This window comes from Arvicola amphibius, chromosome 12 (assembly GCF_903992535.2).
Source record: "Arvicola amphibius chromosome 12, mArvAmp1.2, whole genome shotgun sequence".
Lineage (NCBI taxonomy): Eukaryota > Metazoa > Chordata > Mammalia > Rodentia > Cricetidae > Arvicola > Arvicola amphibius.
The window spans coordinates 51,964,491-51,991,560 of NC_052058.2; the positions used below are offsets into that span (position 1 = coordinate 51,964,491).

The window sequence follows — 27,070 nt, forward strand, 5'->3', positions numbered from 1 at the left end:
GTCACAGAGATCCACCAGGCTCTGTCTCTGGAGAGCTGGTATTAAAGACACGCACCACCACTGCTTTGTATAAGCTTTTCATTAATTCCTTTTCACAGGTTGGAAACTTGGCTGTGTGGGACCTTGCCCTGAAATCACCACTCCCTTTATTTCATTTCTTAATCTGTTTATCTCCTTGAATACAAGATTTAGCTCTATTCCATTTTATTGTGTTCTTTTCTCCTCAAGTTTTTTTCTTGCTCAACTTGCTCCTTTTTATTATATATCTTCATTAGAGTTAACACTAGTAACCATACAACAGAGTCTAGACTGTTTTGAGATTTCTTTTGCCAAGGGAATTAATCCAAAACTCATCACTTTAACCTCTGGCAAAGTTTTCAGTCAAGGGTAAAAGCAGCCACATTCTTCACCAAAATATCACAAAAATTCTTCCCCTCTGAAACCTCTTTAGACAGCCTTCCATAGTTCAAACCGTTCCATCCTGTGTGGAATAATCCTTCTGTACACTGAAGATGTTGCTCTCATTGTTAATAAAAAGCTAATTTGCTAATAGCTAGGCAGGATTTTCAGGGCAGAGAGAGAATGCTGGGAATAAGAATGGCAAAATCAGAGGCATAACCAGTGAAATATAGAGAGGAAAATGGAGTTGCAAGATGAAAGGAGGGGTAATGCCACATGGCATAATGTAGACTAATATAGATGGGTTAATTTAAATTGTAAGAGCTAATTTATAATAAGCCTCAGCTGTCAGCTGAGCATTCATAATTAATATTAAATCTCTGAGTGGTTATTCAGGAGTGGCTGCTTGGATACAGAATAACTCTGCTTACACTGTGCTCCTATTGCTATTATCCATTAAGCACCGCTTAGAGCATCCCTAACACAAACTTCTAAAGTCCAAACTTCTCTGAATTTCCTCTAAACAAAAGCATGGCCAGATCTTTCACAAAAATACTCTAGGCCCTTGTACCAACTTCTGTTTTAGTTAGTGGTTCTATTGCTATGAAGAAACACCATGACCAGAGCAACTCTTATAAAGGAAAAACATTCAGTTAGGGTGGCTTACATTTTTAGACGTTTTGTCCATTATCATCATGGTGGGATACGGTGGCTTGCAGGAAGTCATGGTCTTGGAGAGGGAACTGAGTGTGCTACGTTATGCAGGCAACAGGGTTTGAACTGAGACACTTGAGCACAGATGAGACCTCAAAGCCTGCCTCCAAAGTGACCCAGTTCCTCCAACAAGATCACACCTATTCCAACAAGGCCACATCTCCTAATGGTATCACTCCCTTTGGGAGGCATTTTTTTTTCAGATCACCACACAGAATATCATGTTAATTTTTATCATCATTGGTTTACTTTGATTACTCCTCTACATGAACTTTTCAAATGATCATCTTTGAGGTAGTATTGAAATATAAGCAAATTCCTCACAGAGGGAATTTCTGGGTTTCCTCCCGTTTTATTATTTTTCTCCATTTGAATATCTGACAAAATATAATTTAAAAACAAGGGTCATGTGATTCTATTGTAGAGCAGAGGTCATTAACTTTTCCCCAGGAAAGTGGGTTGTATCATTGTAGGTTTCACAGGCACAAGGTTTTTGTTCCAACAGTTCTGTTCCCAGTCTGTATGGCATGGACACTCCCACTAACAACGGATGAATGAGGAGTGGTTGCAGTTGTTTTGGCTAGAATTTTAGATGAAAATAGGCGATGGGAAGATTGTTCTGGATGACTACCATAGGCTTCTTTGTTTTCTTTTTGTTTTTGTTTCAGGAAGCACAGTTGCAGGAAGACCGACAGCGAGAAGGCATCCTGAATTCTTCAAGAGTGGAATATCAGCTATGGAAGTATGACAAAAGGCCACAAGTATAATACCTCAAGTGTTTATAAATATGATCAGCAGTATAGTAAGGAGATTATGTTAGCTGTGGTAATAAACACAGACGTGTTAAGCCAGAGAGACTTTTCACTTTATCTTAAATGCAATGTCTAATTTAAGGCTGGGATATAAGTCAGTGTTATGGTACATAATTTGCATGGGCAAGAATCTGGATGCTATCATCTTTCTGCATTTCAGTTTTTAAAAATTTCATTATTAAGAATTGAGAATAATTAGTTCTTATGTAAAATGTCTTTAGGCTACAAGTTGAGTGTTTCAAGTTAGAAGACTCAGTAAAGAACCAAGCAGAAGAAATTGAAGAGATTGAGAATCAACTATTAAGAGAAGATTTGGTAAGTTAGTGTACTTTTCATTTCTGCCACCATGAAGAAAAAATTATCTTACCCCAGTGTTACTTGATAACATTTATTTATGTGTTCGTGGTGATAATACGTGTAATGATCAAAGTCATCTTGACTTAACAGAAGAACTTGTTTGAATTCATAGAATTAATTATTTGTACAGCACAGTCTGACTAGAGAAGATTCTGACAGCTGAAACCCAACATTTTGCACACATCTCTCTCTGTGTTTGTCTATCCATCCTTCTACCAAGGGACATCGGAGCTGTTTCTACCTCTTGCCTGTTGTAACACTACTCTAGAGGGACATGGGTATGCTGTTCTTTGCTTGAGGCTCTGTTACTGTTTTACAAAATACAGCTCTGTTAGTGTTTTATTTTTCTTAGAATACTAAGTAGTTGTTTGATGTAGTGTTAAGAATCTCCCTTGCAGTCTAGTCTTTCAGGACTGTTTTAAAAACAAATAGCTTCTAAATTGTATTTCATTAAGAACGAGTACTTGTTCATTAAGCAAACACTTTCCCCAATAAAGTTTATTTTTCTCTAGACATAAAAGAAAGGTGATATAAAATGTTTGTAGAAATGGCTGCTTGGTGCAATTGGGCCTTACAGAGAAATGTGGTACCACTTGTATTGAAGGTGCAGAATCTAATCTTTTCATTCATTTATGCTCATTATCCTTACAATGACTTGACACTGCAATCTCAGAGAAGATAGAGATAGTTCAGGATGCCATTTAATGGTATATAATGAAAATAATATTTATGCTTATTAATCAGAATAGAATTCTCATATATTCATATATTTATAGAAATTCTTATAACAATGGCTGGAAAGCTAATTCAGCAGTTCAGACACTTGTCGAGGATTTAAGTTTATTTCTCAGTACCCATGTTCTTTTAATGTAGGTGGTAGGAAATTAACCTAGGTTTTCTGCAAGAGCGTCAAGGACCCTTAACCGCTGAACCATCTCTTCAGCCCCAGGATAAAGACCTTTAAAAGGTCTTGATGACCTTCAACTTTTTTATTGGAGTTATACGATTGAAAATCAGATTTTAGTGTAAAAGCTGTAGTGAGTGATTAAAAACAGATTTGTAGGTAAGAGCCTGTCTTTAACAGGCTGATGAAAACTAGAATATGATGAAGTTAATTCAGCTATTGTGTGACTTCTGATAAGTCCCCAATAGCAGTCAAATGATTCTAAGTGTAGCTTGGTAAAACAATGAACTTACTGAAGTTACTTACAGGAATACTGGTGACTCAAAGTTAGAGGCATCATTGAGAAGTCAACGCCAGCACAGGGATAACTTTCAAACTTCATTCCTGGAGCTCACTGCATAAATTAGAATCAGATCCACTGCAGAATCTCCTCTCCCCATCAGTTGTCTACACCTTGATAACATTGTGGAGAGACCTTGTGACTTTTGTAAATTTTGGAGCTTTATGAGTCTAGTAGGTTTTGTTAACTTCCTGAATCTTATCAATTTCTTACTCCCTCCTTGAAGGAATGTTTCAGTCCTAAGGAAACAGGCACAGAACAACCGCCTAAGTTACTTTTCAATTGTTTGAAAATACACCAGACTAAGGGCATTTATAAAAGGATAAAATGTGAGGGGGTTGCTTAGAGTTTCAGAGGGTTACTCAATAACCATTCTGGCAGGGATGAAGGTAACAGGCAGGAAGGCAAGGTGCTGAGGCATTTAACCAAAAGCAGCAGGCAGAGAACAGAAAACTGGGCTGGAAACCTCAAAGCCCACCACCAGTGACACCGCTCCTCCCATAAGGCTGCACCTCCTAATTCTTAAACGGTTCCACCAACAGGGGACCAAACATTCAAATATATTAGCCTTCAGAGGTCATTCTCATTCAAACCACCACAACAGATAAGATAGAGAAGACTTAGAGAAAAATAGAAAAATTAGGAACTCCTGGGCTAGTGCATACAAGAATGAGAATTTTATTCATCCCAAAGTCAAGTGATAATGAAAAAAGTAATAGAAATAAAATAAGTACATTCTGAAGTTATCTTCATAAGGTATGATTTAAGCACCTTAGAATATCTAGAACTATTAATGAACATTCTATAGCATCTTTCAAAATTTTATTTATTTTGTGTTTATGTGTTTTTAGCTTATATATACATATATATGTATATTTATGTATTTATATGTTGGTGCACCACATTCATAGTTAACAGAAGCTTGTGAGTCACCATGTGGGTACTGGAAATCAAGCCTGGGTCTTCTGGAAGAGTACTCAGTGTTTTAACCTCCCAGGTATCTCTCCTGCTCCATACAACATCTTAATCACTCAACCATCTAAACACTCTCTACAGAATTTTATTGGCATTTATTTATTTTTCTTATTAAAGAAAGCATTTAACTCAGGACTTGTTTACAATTTCTGAGGGTTAGTTCACTATCATCATGGCAGAGAGCATGGTGGCACACTGGCAGACATGGTACTGGAGAAATAGCTGAGAACTGTACGTCTTGATCCCCAGGCAGCAGCAGGAAGAGACAGTGACACACTGGCCAGGCTTGAGCACCTAGAATCTCAAAGGCCACCTCCATTGACACAACACCGTTAAGGCCACACCTCCTAATCTGTCCCAGATAGCGCACTAGCTGGGGACTAAGCATGCCTTTATGAGCCTATGAGGACTAATCCCATTCAAACCACCGAATGACACACCCTTAGTTATACTGAGCCTGTCTAAAACCAAACCCCAAACTAGAAACCTGCAGTCCCTTTAAGAGCTTGAAGCTCTGCATCAGTTATTGCCCCATCTAAGGCCTAGCACAGATAGTAAGAGAAAACTTAGGACTAGCACAGGAGTTTGTGACTGTCAGGTCAGGTATCTGTGAATGCTGCTTACGGATTTACTGGTGTTCATACGTAAAGAATTCTTTTTTTAAATATTTATTTATTTATTATGTATACAATATTCTGTCTGTGTGTATGCCTGCAGGCCAGAAGAGGGCACCATACCCCATTACAGATGGTTGTGAGCCACCATGTGGTTGCTGGGAATTGAACTCAGGACCTTTGGAAGAGCAGGCCATGCTCTTAACCTCTGAGCCATCTCTCCAGCCCATACGTAAAGAATTCTACTTTGTTGTCCTGTCTTTTCGTCTGTCAGCTTCCAAATACTCAAAACCTCTTCTTTAGCAAATATATCCATTAGTTTAACTTCCATGACAAAGGTGTAACTCAATGTATTCTGTTTTAACAGACGTCACTGTTTGAATTCTGTTCTAGATGTCATTTTATAAATTGTTTCTAATCTATATTGCTCATAAACTCATGAGATGTACTATTTTAAGAAACAAGGATGAGTTCTTAGGTATTTAAAAAATCTACTTATAAATATTTTGTCAAAGATTGGAGACAAAAAGAAACAACAAGATAAACTTATCCAGTTGACGCAATCTCTGGCATGTGCTTTGGAACAAGAGAAGGAGAAAACGGAAGAATCGGAAAAGGAATTACATAGGTAAGAGTTTAATATTTCAGATCATTTTAGTCATTCAGCAGTTGATTTAGCTTTAGCTTACTGACTATCTAAATAGAAATTAATAGTGTAGCTACCATTTCACAACAAAATTATTATGTTTTAAATGTACTTCAGAAACTCAGGGCAACGTGGAATAGTTTTTGAGTGCCAAAATATCATTATCATTCTTTAATGGCTTCGACATTAGTAATAACAATACTTTTGGTGTAACTGTCATTGCACCGTTCCTTTTCTACCTTGAATTTATGTATCTAAAGCATTTTTTGCATTATATTTTCCTTTTTTTGGGGAATATCCTTACCTCAATTTTCAAACTGCTCACATCTAAAATTCTGTCTTGCCTGTTCTTTCCCAGAACAATTACATTGATTGTATTTACTTTTTTTGTCTCTTTCTTGTTTTCAGTTATAAAATATATAGAATGGTTAACTCATTTGAACTAGTATTTTCCATGTTCATTCTATCTATCTATCTATCTATCTATCTATCTATCTATCTATCTATCTATCTATCTATCTATCTATCATCTATCTCTATCTATCTATCTATCTATCTATCATCATCTATCTCTATCTATCTATCTATCTATCTATCTATCTATCATCTGTCTATCTATCTATCTATCTATCTATCATCTATCTATCATCTGTCTGTCTGTCTGTCTGTCTTTCTATATCCTTAAACCTTAGCTTGTTACCTACATGCATGCCAATAAATATAGATATTTTTCGCACTGTTTCACCTCTGAAAACATAACCACAAATTGCTTCTTGAAGTCATTTTTTTAATCAGGTACTTGATCACAGCAATAAGAAAAGTAATACAGAAAAATGGAATCAAGGAAGAGAGCTGTTGTGATAAACTTACGTTGTTTTCAAGCCCTTGGAACCAATTTGTTTGGAAAATGTAGAAGAATTTGGAGCTGCAGGCTAGCATGCTTGTTATCAGGATGTGTCAGGCCATTCTGGGGGCAGTTGGCTAACAAAGATTCTAAAAGAAATGTAGTCACAAAGTTTAGGAAGAGAACAAAATGACTTTCTTGGGAATTGGACTAGAAGCCATTCATTTTGCGTTCTGGCAAAGAATTTGCCTACATTGTGCCCATTTCCTAAAAACTTGAGTGGGGCATAGTTCGAAAGTAGTGGACTCATTTGTTTGGCAGCAGAAATTTAAAGACACTATAGCATTCTCAGACTGTGCCCTAGTTCCTGCTTGCTGCTCTTATCTAGGTTCACAATGATAGACAGACAGACAGACAGACAGACAGACAGACAGACGGATAGAAGTGAGATAGCCAGCAGAACAGAATGATGTGGGAAAAAGTACATTTCAGTGAGGAATGTAGTGTAAGTTTATCTTGAAGATGAGGACAGTATGGAGAAAGCATCTGTCACTGAAAAGCAGTTTAGCAAAATTAATGAGAAACCTCACTCACTCTTTGTATTGGCATCATAGAAAAGGGACCTCGAGGATGAGACTCTGCTCATCAAAGGCCCGAGCTCATAAAACTGCAAATTCATTTGAAATGAGAGAGACTGAAACCGATAATGCCTCTGAAGGGCTTCCCTGCCTAAAAACAATTGCCTAGGGAATTTTCTCAGTTTAGATTCCACGGCATGCAGCAGCCACTACAGCTGTGGCAGAAAGGGTCAGAATACATCTCAGATGGACAACACCATACTCATGGTGCTGGCTTTTCATGCATGCAAAACTTAAGAATTACAGGGTCATGAAGGTTTTCACTAGGGGCCTCGGAAGCTTCTGAGGTCAGGTAATGAGGCAGGGGCAAGTTCCACACAGAAGATTTTGAGAAGTAACGGCATGAAGCTCTGATGTTGAAGCCTAAGCTGTAGTGGATATCATAGGATGTTGGATATATCAGAACCATGGGATGTTCACCAATGAAAACTACAGGGACATAGTGGAGCACATTTAAGAGGAAGGTTTACATGTCCTATAGGCAGAAGAGAATGAGGACTATGGGTGTCTCTATTCAAGGCTCTTGGAAATCAGACAATTATGTCAAGAGCCCCAGAAGCCAGGCAGGTGGCTGACGTGTTGGTTTTTGCCTGTTCTGTTCAAGCCTGACATTGCTCTGACCTTTCCTTGCTATGCGTTCATCCCTTCCTTTTGGAATATGAATGTTTATTTAGTATAATTGTATATTGGAATTATGTAGCTTAGGTTTTGATTTTACAGAAGCTACAGTTAAGAGATTGCCTTGAGACTCAGAAGAGACTTTGAATGTTTGACTTTTGAACAGTGTTACAGCTGTTCAGATTTTGGAGAATTGTTACAGATTATTGCATTAAGAGATGCCCATGAGCAAGATACAGAGTGCTGTGGTTTTAGAGTAGTGTGAAGTCAGGCGTGATGGCACATGCCTTTAAACTCAGCTCTTGGGAAACAGAGGCAGGCAGACTTCTGCGAGTTTGAGGCCAGCCTGGTCTCCAGATAGAGTTCCAAGACAACAAGGGCTGTTACACAGAGAAACCCTGGCTTGAAAAACCGAAAAAAAGTTGTATTTGGGTATCAATTGACAAGGGATGGACTTATAATAATCTTCATTTTCAATTTGACTGGATTTAAAATCAACTAAGAGATGCATTTCTGGGTTCATCTGTGAAGGTGTTCCAGAAGTGTCTAACTGAGGAAGAAAGATCTACCCTGAATATAGGTGACATTGCCTCATGAGCTAGAATTCTGGACTAAATAAAAAGTGAAAAAGAGATTCAGTTGAATACCAGCATTCATCTCTTCCCCAACTACTGACTCAACACAAAATGACCTGCCTATCACGATGGTGAGAGAGCAGTTATGGTCACCATGACTTCCCCATCAGGAAGGGTGCTACCTTAACACTGTAAGCCAGAATGACCCTTCACACATTGCATTTGTCTGATATTTTGTCATGGTGTGAGAAAAGTAACCAGTACAGTACTAAGAATGAACTTGTGTTTCCCAAACAATTCTGTGTGTAGTTACACGTTCATCTGTCAAACTAATCATATTTTTTTCTCATAAGCTACAACTTGTTAAATGCAGAGATAAGAAATCTTTTTTTTTTTTTTTTTGTTTTTCGAGACAGGGTTTCCCTGTAGTTTCTAGAGCCTGTCCTGGAACTAGCTCTTGTAGACCAGGCTGGCCTTGAACTCAGAGATCCGCCTGCCTCTGCCTCCCAAGTGCTGGGATTAAAGGCGTGCACCACCACTGCCCGGCGAGATAAGAAATCTTGGGGGTGCCTGTCCCCAATTACTGCATTTACAGCATGATCCCCTGCACTTTAGACTCAGGAAACATTGTGGAAGAGGGGTCAAAATATTGTAAGAGACAAAGGACCAGGAAATCTGCTGCAAAATAGTTCCTTCTAAAATAAATATATAAAGTGAATATAACATGGGGGAGAGAGATGGCTCTGGGAGGAGTTGTGGGGTAGAGTATTTGGGGAGGACATGCTTAAGATACATTATATGTGGGCTAAAGAGATGCCTGAGTGTTAAGGGCACTTGTTACTTTTCCAGAGGACCAGGGTTTGATTCCTAGTAGCCACATGGCAGCTCACAACTACCTGTAATCCCAGTCGTAGGAGATCTAATACCCTCTTATGGCCTCTGTATGCACCAGGTACATACATGTGGTACATATACATACATGCAAGCAAAAACACCCATAGGCATGCCATAAAAATAAAAAAATGCAGTATATGAAATTCTCCAAGAATATATATGAAGTGGTTTGAAAGAAAATGGCCCCCAAAGGAAGTGGCATTATTAGGAGGTATGGCTTTGTTGGAGTGGGTATGGTCTTGTTGGAGGAAGTTTGTCACTGTTAGAGCAGGCTTTGAGGTTTCCTGTATATATGAATTTTCATTAGAATACTTTCCAGTAATTTTAGATTGTCCAAATAAGACAGGCAGATACTTTATAAACTTCTTTCTTTACTATGTGCTCAAATATTATTTAAGTGCTTACAGTTAAAATTTCACATGCTAATCTTTGTCCTTACAGATTTATGAAAGTCTTAAAAGTAATAAGAAAAAAGTTAAATGAGTGTGAAAATAGAGAATTACATTTCTATGAAGATATGCAAAGCAGAACATTTGAAATGCTAAGACATGAGGTAATTTTAAATCAGCTTCAAGAGCTAAAAGCTTTTAATTTGGGGAAACATAAGACTCCAAGTTCCATTAAGTATGTGAAAATAAAAAAATTGTTTATTATTATTAATGTGTATGTAGATGGTGTGTGTTTGTGTGTATATACATGCATGCTCCGTGGAGGTTGAAAGACATCTTTGTGGAGTCAGTTCTCTCTTTCCACATCTATATGGGTTTTGAGATTGCACTGAGGTTGTCAGCTTGCATGTAAGTGCCCTTAGAGGTTACACCAGCTATTGTAGACTGTATTGGGTGAGGGAGAAGGTGTCAGTGCACACCTCTGGGTCTGCTTTTACAAGAGGCCCTCAAATAGCTAATCCAGGTTTGTATCTTATCTAGACTGTGAAAAGTCAGATCATGCATTGACTAGATTAAAGGCAGTTAGGCAGGGTTCATTAGTAGTAGTAGTAGTAGTAATGATAATAATGATGATGATGATGATGAAGATGATGAAGATAATAATGATAATAATAATAATAATAATAATAATAATAATAATAATTCTGCCCAGTGAGTTCACCTCTAGTCTAGGGTACCAGAACCAATCTATGTCACATAAGCAAAATTACTTTCCCTCTCAAAGTAGCCACGCCAACAAGGATGATGCTTAAGCACATCTGTTTTATCTCCCTGGCAAATATTCTTTCTTGTATACGGCCTGTTTGCCTAGCCTAATATTCTGGACTTTGAGGAGGCTGTTGTTTGACTAACTTGGTGTTCATGGAAAAGTAGGGCTTATGAAAACTTTCTCCACACGCTGCTCTCTTTCTGATAGCATCTGCAAGCCCCTCAACGAGCCATGCTTGTAAATTTGTGGTTCTTTTCTTTCCTCTTTCTGCTCATTTCTCCCCCTCCTTCCCAGCATTGACTGTTTCACCACTCAGGGACTGCGAAATGGGCTCCTGGGAATCTGCCTTCCTAGCAAGTTCTCCAAGTAATTCAGATGCCAGCAAAATGGGAGAACTGGTTTTTGAGGCCCATTTTGGAAACGTTGCCTTGCCTTTCATGGCTTTTTCAAGTTGGTCACATGTCCCACTGGTTTGCACTGTCTGAACAGGAGACCTGGGAGGAAGAGGCTGAACTAAATAACTGTAACCTTTGACTCCTACCTGCAGACACAGGGAATTATCAAAGTGAATTTGACACTGACTCCAGTTATGGCTTAACTATCTTGGCCAGCTAACTTGGAAAAGCTAACAACAGAAAAAAGGAAACATGAAAGGAATGAAGGGAAGAAGGAAGGGAGAAGGAAGAGAAAGGAGCTCCAGGAAGGTACTAATGAGCTAGTCAAGTGAGCCCTTCTTTTTCCGGTGATTTATTACTCCCTAGAGTATTTAACACATGGTGATATGTACACTTGTAATCCAAGCACCCAGAAGACCAAGGCAATAGGATTGCCACCAATTAGAACAAGACCTTATTTCATTATCAACAAAATAAATGTAAAACCCAGGTCCTCTGGATAAAGATCCTAGGAATAGTATTTTCCTGACAGGTAACGTTTTTCAGTGTAGGTCTAGGCTAACGTCTGAAGTCCGCAGACATCCTGTGAAAAGGAATCCAAGATACCCATATTCCAGGAAATGAGCCAACCTTCAGCAACTTGAAATGTGATCTGTAAGAGAGCCTATGAGTACTGAGCCTGGCTGTGACCAAAGCACCTGCCCTGGGGGTTCATCCATACAAGGTTATCAGGATTAGTCTAGCTATTTCATCGTACAGTTTTACTTTCAGGGACACTTGAGGTTGTGTTAGGGATTGCCCAGTACCCCTGAAAATAGTAAAGGGGTGTCATTAAAATGTTAAATTAAACACAGTGAGTTAGAGCATACCATGTCAGAGGAATGCAGGGGCAGATAGTGAAGTGGGAAGACAGAGGGTTGGATGTAGGGTAGCTGGGGACTAGAATGCTCCAGACCACAGAACTGATCCAGGATTAGGTGACTTAACATGTCAGTCCTGAGCACACCTCTATTGTCACAGGAGAAAGCCTTTGCATTCTACCTGTGCAGGTGTGTTATAAGTGCCTCCAGACTTACATAGCTACTTTCAAAGCCTTCATGGTCAAGGAGGTTTCGTCAAACTCTACCCTCTTCTTACTGCAGGTTTGCTGAATCTTCCAGTTCTTCATTTGATTGTGTGCCCTGGAACATAGGCCCTCTTTGGCTGCTTTGGAGTCTGTTCTTTTAAAGCTGTGTTTCCCGTGTGCTGGTTCTAGTAATAGAATTCAGAGAAGAGAACAGAAGTGGAAACTGGAGAATCTAGCTTAAAATTAGCCTCTGCTGCCACTTCTTTAGAAGGGAAAAGACAAAAGCAAGCAGCATTTAGTATGTGTCTTTTCTGTGTTTGCTGTTGGGGGACTCAGAAAGATCGTCTTAGAGAGGATACTGATGAGAAATCTTACTTAAATTTGTTTTCAGATGCATCTTGTCTTAAGTAAATGTGCTATTTTCTACCCAAAAAGCACTCTTGATTCTTTTTCTCCCTCCCTCCCTCCCTCCCTCCCTTCCTTCCTTCCTTCCTTCCTTCCTTCCTTCCTTCCTTCCTTCCTTCCTTCCTTCCTTCCTGTTGTTGTTGTTGTTGTTGTTGTTGTTGTTGTTGTTCTTCTTCTTCTTCTTCTTCTTCTTCTTTAGGCTGAGGCGATTCTGTCGGCGTCTTTGGCGACGGAGTATGTCGGATTCCTCTGACCGGAGGAGGAAAAATGAAAGGCCATCATAGATGGGAGTCGTCATCTCGTCTTTTCTTCTATGCTTCTTCTTCTTCTTCTTCTTCTTCTTCTTCTTCTTCTTTTCTTCTTCTTCCTCTTCTTCCTCCTCCTCCTCTTCCTCCTCCTCTTCCTCTTCTTCTTCTTCTTCTTCTTCTTCTTCTTCTTCTTTTTCTTCTTCTTCTTCTGTTTTTTTCAAGATATAGTTTCTCTGTGTAGACCTGGCTGTCCTGGAACTCACTCTGTAGACCAGGCTGATCTTAAACTCAGAGATGTGCCTGCCTCTGCCTCCCAAGTGCTGGGATTAAAGGTGGCTTGTGCCATCATTGCCCATCTTGGCTTGATCCCTTAATTCTTATATAATTTGTTTAGTGTGACTAAATAAGGCACTAAACTCTGTGCTTTTTAAAAAAGAAAGAAAACATGAAACCATTACAGAGCAAGAAAACCTAAGAGTGAGTGTGCATGTTTGTGATGTGGATGCTTAGTGCAAAGAGTAGAGTTCTGTGATTCCTGGTGACTTCTAAGAAATGCAGCAGGTTATTCCCTAATATTCTGCTATAGATTTTTAATAAGTTACAACTGCGTTTATGTCAAAATTACACACTGATTTTGTATTAGACTATCTTCAGCCTAAATTCTTTTTTACAAACTAACTTTCTTCATTTAGATCAATTATCTTAAAGAAACATGGGACCCAATACATTGCAGATATCTACGCCAAGATATAAACATTCAATCGACTGAGCAAGAATTGTTAAAAATAAAAACAGACCAGGATAATTATGAACACACACACAAGACTCAAGAAAATGTGGAAAAAGAAGTACTAATCCTCAAAAGTCTGATTAAAGAGACCATGGTAAGTCAGGATTAGTTCAATAGTGTGAAAAGAGATCTAGGAAGGAACAGATAATGGAAGCATTACAAGTTAATCTTATTTTACATGATAATTTCTTGTAGCATGCTTAGATTCATTTTTACTGAAAATTACATTTTTGAACAATTCTATTGTGCATTTCCCTCACTTTATTTTTTAACAGAAATTTGATTTGTAAAATTCTGGAAGACAGATGACCTAAGTTCCTTTCTGTAAAATTCCAATTTCCATTATGCTTTATAATTATTTTTGCTTTGAATCATTTGACGTTTAAAGATAGTTTGTATGTAAAAGGACAGAACTGCATAATTTCCTAGATTTGTTCTTATGTTACAATGTTTAAGTTTTCAATTTTTGATTGATTCCATCACTTAAGTCATCTGGTAGTAGAGTACCAAAATGAATGTTCTCAGCTGAGGCCATAACCGAGTGGCAGACAATGTAAACAGCATTCATGAGCTCCAGATTAGATTTTCTTCAGCAAAAAAGAAAATAGAGGGCTGGAGAGATGGTTCAGTGGTTAAGAGCACCGCTTGCTCTTCCAAAGGTCCTGAGTTCAATTCCCAGCAACCACATGGTGGCTCACAACCATCTGTAATGAGATCTGGTGCCCTCTTCTGGCCTGCAGGCATACATGTAGACAGAATATTGTATACATAATAAATAAATAAATAAATAAATAAATAAATATTTAAAAAAATAGAAGAGTCAGTTACATTTTATGACTCAGATTTAATGCATTTCTATAGAACTAGAATTGAAGATAAATATTTTAAACTCTAGCATGTTATATCATATATATGATTGTATCAAATATATTTGTATTAAATATATTTGTATCATATATATATATGAACTATATATATGGGTATATATATTCATGAACTCTGAAACCGTATATACAGTATTCACTTTGGCTATAGTATTTAAAAACATTTACTTTTAATTTGTTTTTAGACACAAAGAGAAGAGGAAAAAAAGTTAGAGAAATTAAGAGAGAACAACAATGATTCAAGAATGAGTCAAATGGTACTCAGAATCAAAAACTTGGAATCAAATCTCCCTGAGATAAAAAGTCAAGTAGATTCTACTAGAAGAGAAATGGAAAAATGTAAACAACTTTATGCAGAAGAAATTAAAAGTAGAAAATCACTTTCTAATACACTAAGAAAGTAAGTCAAAACAGTAATAGAAAATAATTCAATTTATTCATTGGTCTTTAAAGCATGATTTCTAGTAAAACAGGCTTATTTATTTATTTGTTTTTATTTAAATAACATTTTCCATTTATTTTACATGCCAACCATTTTTCCCTCCCTCCACTCCTCCTACCCCCCCCCCCCCCACTTTCTCATCTATCAGGTTCAGTGTAACTGGATTTATGTTGAAGTCTTTGATCCACTTGGACTGAAATTTTATGCAGGGATACGGATCTATTAGAATTCTTCTACAATCCGCCATCCAGTTACACCAGCACCGTTTGTTGAAGATAGTTTTTTTTCTTCTAATTTTCACTACTGTGTCAAAAACCTTTTATAAATGTGGGTGGCATTGTATTTCGGGCATGAATGTTCAGAACTGAGACTTCACATTGATGGATTTTTTTCTGTGATGAATATGAAATTTCCTTCTCCATCTCTTTTGATTAATTTTAGTTTGAAGTCTATTTTGTTAGATATTAGGATAGCTAAACCAGTTTGTCTCCTAGGTCCATTTGATTGGAAAGTTTTTTCCAACCTTTTACTCTGAGGTAAGGTCTGTGTTTGAAGTTGAGGTGTGTTTCTTGTATGCAGCAGAGGGATGCGTTTTGTTTTCACATTCACTCTGTTAGCCTGTGTCGTTTTATAGGTGAATTGAATCCATTGATATTAAGGGATATTGATGACCAGTGATTGCTAATTCCCATTAATTTTTGGTTTTGTTGGTGGTGATAGTGTGCTTGTGGTTCTCTTCTTTGGGATTTGCTGGTGTGGGAATATCTATTGCCTGTGTTTTGGTGGGTGCAGCTTACTTCCTTGGGTTGGAAATTGCCTTCTAGTACTTTGGGTAGGGCTGGATTGGTGGATAACTTAAATCAGGTTTTGTCATAGAATATCTTGTTTTCTCCATCTATGGTAATGGAAAATTTTGCTGGTATAGTATTCTGGGCTGGCATCCACAGTCTCTTAGTGTCTGCATAACATTGACTAGGACCTTTTGACTTTCAGAGTCTCCACTGAGAAGTTGGGTGTTATTCTGATAGGTTTGTCTTTATATGTTACTTGGTCTCTTTCCTTTGCAGCTCTTAATATTCTTTCTTTATTCTGTATGTTAATGTTTTGACTATTATGTGGCAAGGAGACTTTTTTTGGTCCAGTCTATTTGTTGTTCTGTAAGTTTCTTCATAAGCATTTCCTTTCTTAGTTTGAGAAAGTTTTCTTCCATGGTTTTGTTGAATATATTATCTGTGCCTTTGAGCTGGGATTCTTCTCCTTCTTCTTTTCCTATTAGTCTTAGTTTTGGTCTTTTCATGGTGTTCCATATTTCCTGGACTTTTTTTTATGACTTTGTTAACTTTAATGTTTTCTTTCACTGATGAATCTATTTCCTCTCTTGTATCTTCAAGGCCGGAGATTCTCTCTTTCATCTCCTGCATTCTGTTGGTTTTACTAGAATCTGTAGTTTCCATTTACCCAAATTTTCCATTTCCAGAAATCTCTCAGCTTGTGTTTTCTTTATTGCCTCTATTTCAATTTTCAAGTTTTGAACTCTTTTCTTCACCTGTGTGTGTTTTCTTGGCTTTCTTTAATGGATTTATTGGTTTCTTCTAATTTTTTGTTTCTCTTTTCCTTTATTAGAGTTACCACTAATAACCACAGGAAAAAGTCTACACTAGGCTCTTTTGAGATTTCCTTTGCCAATGGATTTAATCTAAAACTCTTTACTTTAGCCTTGAGCAGACTCTTTGTACAAGAGCAAAATGCAGCCACTTTCTTTACCAAAATACCACAAGATCAGTCTCTAGGCCATATTCTAATATTCTTCTCCCCTGAACCCTCTTGATCCCTATAGTTCTTCAAATCATATTCAGTAACACTGACTTCCATACTCCTCCTAGTATGGCATATTAAGCAGTGATTAAAGCATTCCACTGCTTTTCTAACTCAAACTCCCAAAGATCATATTACTGCAAGCAAAAACATAGTCAGGCCTATCATAAAAATACCCAGTCCCTGGTCCCAACTTCTTTCTTAGTTAGGGTTTTAGCTGCTATGAAGAGCCATCATGACCAAAGCAACTCCTTTAAATGAACCTTTACTTAGGGTGGCTCACTTACAGTTTCAGAGGTTCAGTCCATTATCATCATGGCAGGATATGGTGGCATGCAGTCAGCCATAGTGCTGGAGAAGTTGCTGAGATTCCCATGTCTTGCAGGCAACAGGATGGCAACTGAGACACTGGGCAGTGTCCTGAGCATTTGGAACCTCAAATCCCAGTCACACAGTGACACATTTCCTCCAACAAGGCCATACCCACTCCCCACCCCCCCAAAAATCACTCCTCATAATAGTGCCACTCCCTATGAGAATATGGGGGTCAGTTACATTCAAGAGACCACAATAGATTGTGGACAGAGTGCATAGATGGTGAGTGCAAATAGGTGACAAAAAATTTTAAGGGATGATTTTTTTTGAAACCCAAACTAGTTTTGAAACCCAAACTGAAAACCAAACCCACAAGGTTTTCTGGCTCTTTTTAAGTTCTTTTTAATTGTATACATCTAAGGAGCACAGCACGACACGTTGATACATTCACATATAGGTAACTCACTGTTTTTAAAGCATACTCACAGTTGCACATACTTTGCTCTTTGCTGTGCAAATATTTTCTGCCGTCATCTTTAGGAATCTTGTTAGTAGAACTTTCTAGAAGGCATCAGTGCTACCCGTGAAGTTATGACTCACTGATAATCAGCTCTCTCTCAGACGTCTTCTGTATTATGAGTGAGGAATTCATCTGGAAGTAGATGTACTTCTTTTATAACAATTTTACGTCTATAATTGTATATACTCGGTACAGTCTAATATGTTTTTAGCTTGAAGACCATTTAATGAGACATTATGTTTATTCCTATAGCATTTCCAAAGCAAAGTAAGTCATAATTAATTATATAAGTTATATAATTAACATACATAATTTACAAGAGTAATTTAGAAGAAAAACGAGACACTGAATATGGCCTTGTTGCAATCTTCTCAGGACAATGGGAAGGCTAGAGGCTTCCACAACAAAGCTTATGTGGGTGAATCAGCAGAAGATAACTTTGGGAACTATCCTGAGTTCCCTGCCTGTTCAAGAGTTCCCTCATGTTGCTGTGGGACACAGCCCCAGTTCTCCTCTGAGAGATGCCTCATATCTTCTTACCTTGGAGTCTCAGCCTGTTTGTGAGCGTGTGAGGAAGGACCTGTCCGAGGTTAGTAAAATTGTCTTTAGTTCCTTTGAGAAAACTCCAATTTCTGATAAGATACTTGTTTTAAATCTGATGAAATACTGATTGTTTAGTTGAAAGAGGCAGGTTAAGTAAAAATCACATGATCTTCTTTTCACGAACACCTATTTTTTGTTTTGTAATGAGTAACTAGAGCTTGTCTTTTCAAGAAATAATCAGTTGTTAGGTTTTCCAGATGGTTTTTAGAGGGTGGTTTCCAGGAGTGATCTGTAAGATCACTAATTTACAGTTTCAGGTCATGTGTAGAGAGATTGCATTTTCCTTATCTGTCCCTTATCTGGCTCAGCAGGCTGATATCATAGTATGGACATAATACTTTTCTATTATTCTGGGACTCAAAGAAAGACATGGTCTTTTTGAGTTAACAGCTATTTTAAGTTTGATTTTTTTCTTCTTGTACTTTTCGTTTTTAAAAATAAGATAATCTCCTTTAATGGAAAAAATATATAGTTTTTAAATGATATTGGCCACAAATGAACAGTAAAAATGACGTCACATATAAGATGTGTATTACATTTTCTGAAGCATTATCCACAACACAGTAGGATACTAGAATATTCAGACCCTTTCTACACAATCTGTTCTGAGCTTTCCTAACATAGTTTTTTATTAAGGTCACATCAAGTTTTGTCTTTTCAACACCTCCTCCTGACTTGAAAATTCATCTTAATTGGAAAATAAAGGAAAACAGAAGCAAAAACCAAACCAGACTTCTCTCTAAGTTTCTCCCAATGACAAGGGACACAAAGATGTCCCTGCCTGTCTGGGTAAAGGATCGTTTTGAAGAAGAGTGTTGTGCCTGTGCGGGAATTTTACTGTCTATTGTTAAGGACTCATACGTGATTTTGAATATTTTTGACTTAACAAGGATAAAAGGTAGTTGAGGAGGAAGGGCTCAGAGGCCGGATAAGGAACAAAACAGTGATAAGGACTTTGGAAGAAATTGTCCAAGAAAAAGCAAGATCAAGTTTTTGAGTTCTGGTTGGACAAATCTGAGGACCAGGTGTGAGGAATCAGGCATTATCCTGGCCTGCCCTGTTATCTGGCAGAATACATTCAGGCAGTCCCCTGGCCAGCCCAGAGTCCTAGTCTGTATGTAGGTGTGAAATGTTCTTTTAAGAGACAAGTCCCACCTACTCTCTCTCTCTTCTTCGGCCATTTTCTCTGAGGAGGGAGCTTTATGTCTCTCTTTATCCCCCTCCCCTCTCTCTCTGCCTGTCTTTTCCTCTCCCCCTCTCTCTGTCTCTGTCTCTCTCTCCCCTTCCCTCTCCTCTATCCTCCTCTCAATAAACTCCACACTCAAGCTTTGTCTGTATGGCATATCTGTCTCCTGCCTGCAGTCCTCACCTGCCATGGGACCCACCTGGGTCCCAACTTGTACCGTAATCGTAACACCAGATTTTATAGTTTTATAGACTGCTTTAGCCTTATGTTTCTACTAAGGCTTTTGGTACCTTTCCCATTTGGTTCAGTGATATATAAAATATTCTTCTTATAGCATTGCATAGATACTGCCTATGAAGTACCATTCCCACTAGACCATTTAGTTTTTTTTTTGTACTTGTATGCAGAAGGTGAAGTCTGTGGCCCCTTTGGCTTACAAATAAGGGGAATTCTCTCATCTGGATGTGTGGACCATACATTCAGAGACCTGAATCCTTCCTGAGACAAGGTTAAAGATTAATTTTCTTGGGGCTGGAGAGATGGCTCACAGGTTAAGAGTACTGGCTGCTCTTCCAGAGGTCCTGAGTTCAATTCCCAACAATCACATGGTGACTCACAACCATCTAGAATGAGATCTGGTGCCCTCTTCTGGCCTGCAGCAAACATGCAGTCAAAACACTGTGTAAATAATAAATAAATTAACCTTAAAAAAAAGGTCCCAGATTCACTCATGCCCAGACTGGCAGAGGTCATGGCTCAGGCCTAGTTCCTGGGAGGTCCTAGACTCACACCCAGACCCACCGGGGTCCTGGCTTAGGTCTGCTCCCTTGAAGGTCCCAGATTCACCTCTGGACCCTTAGCAGTCTCTGGCTCTGGCTCACTTGTTCAGCAGTTACTCCCCTGTACCTGTTCCGGTGGATATTGCTGCCTCTGGATCTGGTCGCTGGCTCAATACTGATCCACCAGTGTCTAGGAACTGGGTTGGCTTCTGGGGCTGGATTTGCTCCTGGTTTCTGCTCTGGGTGGAGCTTGTTCGCTCTCTGTCCTAGGTAGCTGGTTCAGTCCCACTCCTGTTCCAGTGGAGATTGCTGCATCTGAGTCAGGTTGCTGCCTCAATTCTGGTCCACCAGTGTCCGGGAACTGGGTTTACTTCCAGGACTGGATTTGCTCCTGGCTTCTGCTCCTGGTGGAGCTTGTTTCCTCAGGCCCTCTCTTTCCTAGGTAGCTTGTTCAGAGCCACTCCTGCGGAATTTGTTGCACAAAGTGGGGTTTCTCGTCTCAGGGCAAATGTGGCCTAGGTTACCGACTTTGACCTGTATCTGTAAATCCTGGTCTGGATTCCATCCTGCAGAAGTCCCTGGGTTGGAGTTGGACCCAGAAAAGTTTGTGATTCCAGTCTACAGCTTTGGAGGTCCCTGACTCGGTTGTGCCCAGAACCACAGAGGACCTGGTTCGGGTTTACTCCCTCAGAAGTCCCCGACTCACTCTCAGAACCACAGAGATTCCAGGTTCCTGTCTATTCTATTTGATGTCCCAGACCAATGCTTGGACCCACAGAGGTCCAGGTTCAGGCCTACTCCCTCCGAGGTCCCAGACTCACTCCTAGCCCCACAGAGATTTCTGGCTCCTGCCTACTCACTTGGAGGTCACAGATTCATGCTCAGACTGGCAGAGGTCCTGACTCAGGCCTAGTTCTTAGGAGATCCTAGACTCATGCCCAGACCCACAGGGATCTTGGCTTAGGTCTACCTCCTTAGTGGTCTCTGACTCTGGCTTATTATTGGGTCTTGAGGAAAGTTGTTTCCTAATTTTCTGAGAAATCACCACACCGATATCCAAAGGGACTGTGCTTCTACCCGCAATGCAGGAGTATTCCCTTTACCTCACAACCTCTCCAGCATAAGTTATTATCAGTGAGACATTTACACAATGGAGTACTACAAAGCAGAAAAAAATAATGACATCTTGAATGTTGCAGGCAAATGGATGGAGCTAGAAAACATCATTTTGAATGAGGTAACCCAGACACAGAAAGACAATTATCACATGTACTCACTCATAAGTGGTTTTAAAACATAAAGCAAAGAAAACCAGATCACAAATCACAATCCCAGAGAACCTAGACAGCAATGAGGACCCTAAGAGAGACATACATGGATCTAATCTACATGGAAAGTAGAAAAAGACAAGATCTCCTGAGTAAATTGGGAGCATGGGGACCTTAGGAGAGGGTTGAAGGGAATGGGAAAGGGAGGGAGGGGAGCAGAAAAAATGTAAAGCTCAATAAAAATCAATAAAAATAAAGATAGTCATCATCTGACTACAGGGCAAGGCCAGTTTGGACACCCTCTCTTCCTTGCTTAGGGTATTAGCTGGGACCATCCTGTGGATTCCTGAAAATTTCTTTAGTGCCAGGTTTTTTTTTTTTTTTGCTAGCTCCATAATGGCTCCCTCAATCAAAATATCTCTTTCCTTGCTCTCATCTCTGTCCTTCCTCCACCACATCTATCCCTTTACCTCAAGTTCTCCTCCCCCATTCCTCTCTCCCCTCCACTTCCTCTTTTGTCCTCCCTTCTCCTCCCACCCCATGTTTCCAATTTTGTCAGGAAATCTTATCTATTTCCCCTTTGCAGGTGGATCTATGTATGTCTAGGATAATTGACTATAGGTTTGTTATTCTTTGCTTTAAAGATAGTATCCACTTATGAGTGTGTACATACTATGTTCATCTTTCTGGGTCTGGGTTACCTCACTCAGGATGATTTTTCCTAGTTACATCCATTTGCATGCAAATTTCAAAATATCATTTTTTAAAACCATTGAGCAGTACTCCATTGTGTAAATGAACCACATTTTCTTTATCCATTCTTCAGTTTTGAGGCATTTAGGTCGTTTCAGGTTCTGGCTATTACAAATAATGCTGCTACGAACGTAGATGAACAAATGTCCTCATCGTATGATTGAGCATCCTTTAGGTATATGCCTAAGAGTGGTATTACTGGGTCCTAAGGTAGGTTGATTCCCAATTTTCTGAGAAACCACCATACTGATTTCCAGAGTGGTTGTATAAGTTTACATTCCCACCAGCAATGGAGGAGTGTTCCCCTTTCTCCACATCCTCTCCAGCATAAGCTATTGTTGGTGGTGGTTTTGATCTTAGCCATTCTGACTGATGTAAGATGATAACTCAGAGTCATTTATGATTTGCATTTCCCTGATGGCTAAAGATGTTGAACATTTCCTTAAGTGTCTTTCATCCATTTGAGATTCTTCTGTTGAGAATTCTCTGTTTAAGTATGTACCCCATTTTTCAATTGGACTATTTGGAATTTCTAATATCTTGAGTTCTTTATATATTTTGGAGATTGCAGGAGAATTGTCTGTAACCTGTCAATCATGTTTTAAATAAAACGCTGATTGGCCAGACAGAAAGTATAGGCAGAAAAGCCAGACAGGATGTGGAAATGATGTAATGAGAATAGGAGAACTCTGGGAAGGAGGAAGTTGATTCCTCCCACTCCTGCCCAGATCACTGAAGCAGCAGGATGTGATCTGCAACCACTGAAAAAGGTACTGAGCCACATGACTAACATATATAAAAAAAAATGGGTTAATCAAGATGTGAGAGTTTGCCAGTGAGAGGCTAGAGCTAATGGGCCAGTCAGCTTTATAAATTATAGAGATCTCTGTGTTATTTCTTTGGGGCTTGCCGGCTGTGGAGTAGCAGGCGGGACAGAAACCCAAACAAGCAGGCCTGGCCCCCTCATTGTTACAGGAGATCAGACCTCTGTCTGATGTGGGGATGGTGAAGATCTTTTCCCATTCAGTAGGCTGCCCTTTTATCTTATTGATTGTGTCCTTTGCTTTACAGAAGCCTTTCAGTTTCAGAAGGTCCCAATAATTTATTGTTGCTCTCAGTGTCTGTGCTACTAGTGTGTGTTATATTTAGGAAGTTGTCTCCTTTGCCCATGTATTGAAGGCTACTTCCCACTTTCTCTTCTGTCAGATTCAGTGTGGTAGGATTTATATTGAGGTCTTCCATACATTTGGACTTGAGTTTTGTGCATGGGGATAGATATGGATCTACTTGCATTCTTCTACATGTTGACATCCATGTTATGCCAATACCATTTGTTGAAGATGTTTTCTTTTTTCCATTGTATAATTTTAGCTTCTTTGTCAAAAGTCAGGTGTTCATAGGCGTGTTGATTAATATCCAGGCCTTTGATTTGATTCCATTGATCAACATGTCTGCTTTTATGCTAATACCAAGCTGTTTTCATTACTAAAGTTCTATAATAGAGCTTGATGTCAGGGGTGGTGATGGTGATGCCTCTGGAAGTACCTTTATTGTACAGGATTGTTTTGGCTATCCTGGATGTTTTGTTTTTCTATATGATGTTCAGTATTTTTCTTTCAAGGTCTGTGATGAATTGTGTTGGGATTTTGATGGGGATTGTGTTGAATATATAGATTAGTTTTGGTAGGATTGCCATTTTTGTTATGCTGATCTTTCTATCCAAGAGCATGGGAGATCTTTCCATTTTCTGATATCTTCTTCAATTTCTTTCTTCAAATACTTAAAGTTCTTGTAAAACAGGTCTTTCACTTCTGTGGTTAGTGTTACCCTAAAATATTTTATGTCTTTTGTGGCTGTTGTGCAGGATGATGTTTCTTTGATTTCTTTCTCAGCTTCATTATCATTTGTATATATGAAGGCTACTAATTTTTTTGAGTTGATCTTGTATCATGCCACATTACTCAAGGTATTTATCAGCTGTAGGGAGTTCTCTGATAGAGTTTTTGCAGTCACTTATGTATACTATCATATCATCTGCAAATAGTGAAAGTTTAACTTCTTGATCTCCTTTTGTTGTCTTATTGTTCCAGCCAGAATTTCAAGAACTATGTTGAATACTTATGGAGAGATTTGACAGCCTTGTCTTTTTCTTGATTTTAGTGGGATCACTTTGAGTGTCTGTCCATTTAATTTGGTGTTGGCTGTCAGCTTGCTGTATATTGCTTTTATTATGTTTAGATATGTTCCTTGTATCCCTGATCTCTCCAAAACCTTTATCATGAATGGGTATTGGGTTGTGTCGAATGCTTTCTCAGCATCTAATGAGATGATCATATGGTTTTTCTTCCAGTTTATTTATATTGTGGATGACATTGATAGGTTTCCCTATGTTCAGTCATTCTGCACCTCTGGGATGGAGCCAACTTGATCATGGTGGATGATTTTTTGATGCATCTTGGATTTGGTTTGCCAGTATTTTATTGAGTATTTTTGCATCTATGTTCATGAGTGAGAATGGTATGCAATTCTCTTTCTTGTTTGAGTCTTTGTGTGGTTTCAGTGTGAGGGGAACTATAGCCTCATAAAGAGTTTGGCAATGTTCCTTCTGTTTCTATTATGTGGAACACTTTGAGGAGTATAGGTATTAACTCTCCTTGGAAGTTCTGGTAGAATTCTACACTGAAACCATACAGCCCTGGGCTTATTTTGGTTGGGAGGCTTTTGATGACTGCTTCTATTTACTTGCAGGTTAAAGGTCTAAATTATTCACATGGTCTTGATTTAATTTTGGTATGTGGTATCTATCCAGAAAATTGTCCATTTCTTTTACATTTTCCAATTTTGTGGAGTACAGGTTTTGAAGTATGACCTAATGATTCTCTGGATTTCCTCAGTGTCTGTGCTATGTCCCTCTTTTCATTTCTGATTTTGTTAATTTGGATGTTCTCTCTCTGCCTTTTCATAAGTTTGGATAAGGGCTTGTCTATCTTGTTGATTTTCTCAAAGAACCAGTTCTTTGTTTCATTGATTCTTTGTATTGTTTCCTTTGTTTCTGTTTTATTGATTTCAGCCCTCAATTTTATTAATTCCTGTCATCTGGGTGAGTCTGCTTCTTTTTGTTTTAGAGCTTTCAGGTTTGCTATTAAGTCACTAGTGTGAGATTTCTTAACTTTATGTAGGCATTTAGTGCTATGAACTTTCCTCTTACCATTGCTTTCATAGTGTCCCATAGGTTTGGGTACATTGTGCCTTCATTTTTGTTGAATTCTAGGAAGTCTTTAATTTCTTTCGTTCTTTCTTCCTTGACACAGGGGTGGTTCAATTGAGGACTGTTCAATTTCCATGAGTTTTAAGGCTTTCTGCAATTAGTGTTGTTGTTAAATTCTAACTTTAAACCATGGTGATCTAATAAAATACAGGTGGTTACTCCAATTATTTTGTATCTGTTGAGGTTTGCTTTGTTACTGAGTATATGATCAATTTTACAGAAGGTTCCATGAGGTGCTGAGAAGAAGGTATATTCTTTTGTGTTTGGGTGGAATGTTGTGAAGATGTCTGTTAAGTCCATTTGAGTTATGACATCAGTTAGTTCTCTTATTCCTTTGTTAAGTTTCTGTCTGGTTGACCTATCCATTGGGGAGAGTGTGGTGTTGAAGCCTAGTACTATTATCATGTGGGATTTGATGTGTGATTTAAACTTTAGTAATGTTTCTTTTACATATGTGGCTGTTCTTATATTTGGGGCATAGATGTTCAGGATTGAGACTTCATGTTGATGGATTGTTTCTGTGATGAGTAGAAAGTGTTCTTTCCCATCTCTTCTTATTGATTTTAGTTTGAAGTCTATTTTGTTAGATATTAGGATAGCTACACTTGTTTGTTTCTTGGGTCCATTTGATTGGAAAATCTTTTCCCAATCCTTTACTGTGAGGTAATATCCGTCTTTGAGGTTAAGGTGTGTTTCTTGTATACAGCAGAAGGATGGATTCTGTTTTCGTATCCATTCTCCTAGCCTGTGTCTTTTTATAGGTGAATCGAGGCCATTGATATTAAGAGATATTAATGACCAGTGATTGTTAATGCCTGTTATTTTTCAGTGGTAGTGTTTGTGTGTTTCTCTTCTTTGGGGTTTTCTGGTATGAGGTTATCGTTGCCTGTGTTTTTGTGGGTGCAGTTAGCTTCCTTGGGTTGGAGTTTTCCTTCTAGTACTTTCTGTTAGGATGGATTTGTGGATTGGTATTGCTTAAATCTGGTTTTGGCATAGAATATCTTGTTTTCTCCATCAATGGTGATTAAAAGCTTTTCTGAGTATAGTAGCCTGGGCTTGCATATGTGGTCTCTTAGTGTCTTCAGCAGATCTATCCAGGACCTTCTGGTTTTCATGGTTTCCATTGAGAAGTCGGGTGTAATTCTGAGAGGTCTCCTTTTATGTTACTTGACTTTTTTCCTTTGCAGCTCTTAATGTTCTTTCTTTATTCTCTATGTTTTGCATTTTGATTATTATACAGTGAGGGAACTTTTTAAGAAAAAAACAGTCAATTTTGTGTTCTGTAAGCTTCTTGTACCTTCATAGGGATATACTTCTTTAGACTGGGGAAGTTTTATTCTATGGTTTTGTTGAATATATTTTCTGTGTCTTTGAGTCAGAGTTCTTGTCCTTCTTCTATCGCCATTATTCTTAGGTTTTGTCTTTTCATGGTGTTCCAGATTTCCTGGATATTTTGTGTTAAGAATTTGTTGGATTTAATATTTTCTTTGACCAATGAATCTATTTCCTCTATAGTATCTTCAATAACTGAGATTCTTCTATCTCTTGTATTCTGTTGTTTATAGATCCTTTGCCTTTGTAGATCCTGTACATTTACTCAGATTTTCTAAAGCCAGAATTCTCTTGGTTTATGTTTTCTTTATTGGCTCTATTTCAGTCTTCAAGTCTTGAACTGTTTGATTCACTTGATTGTTTTTTTTTCTTGTGTTTTCTTGAGAGATGTATTGTATTCTTCCAATTTTTTTGTTTATCTTTTCCTCCATTTCTTTAAGAGAATTTTTCATTTCCTCTTTAAAGGTCTTCATCATCCTCATAAAGTTATGTTTAAAATCATTTCCTTCTGCT

At 38.4% G+C, this 27,070-nt stretch overlaps 1 protein-coding gene across 1 annotated transcript in view; it reads left to right on the forward strand.

The window, feature by feature from the left end:
- Window positions 1-1,094: 1,094 nt before the first annotated feature.
- The window catches only part of LOC119827110 (ankyrin repeat domain-containing protein 26-like), a 42,636-nt gene continuing 16,660 nt past the window's right edge, over window positions 1,095-27,070 (forward strand). Inside the window, exons 1-8 of the mRNA XM_042054017.1 lie at window positions 1,095-1,172; window positions 1,782-1,855; window positions 2,147-2,240; window positions 5,631-5,743; window positions 9,772-9,883; window positions 13,295-13,486; window positions 14,462-14,676; window positions 17,744-17,957. Coding sequence (XP_041909951.1) covers window positions 1,095-1,172; window positions 1,782-1,855; window positions 2,147-2,240; window positions 5,631-5,743; window positions 9,772-9,883; window positions 13,295-13,486; window positions 14,462-14,676; window positions 17,744-17,957 — 1,092 coding nt within the window. The remainder of the gene's footprint in view (window positions 1,173-1,781; window positions 1,856-2,146; window positions 2,241-5,630; window positions 5,744-9,771; window positions 9,884-13,294; window positions 13,487-14,461; window positions 14,677-17,743; window positions 17,958-27,070) is intronic.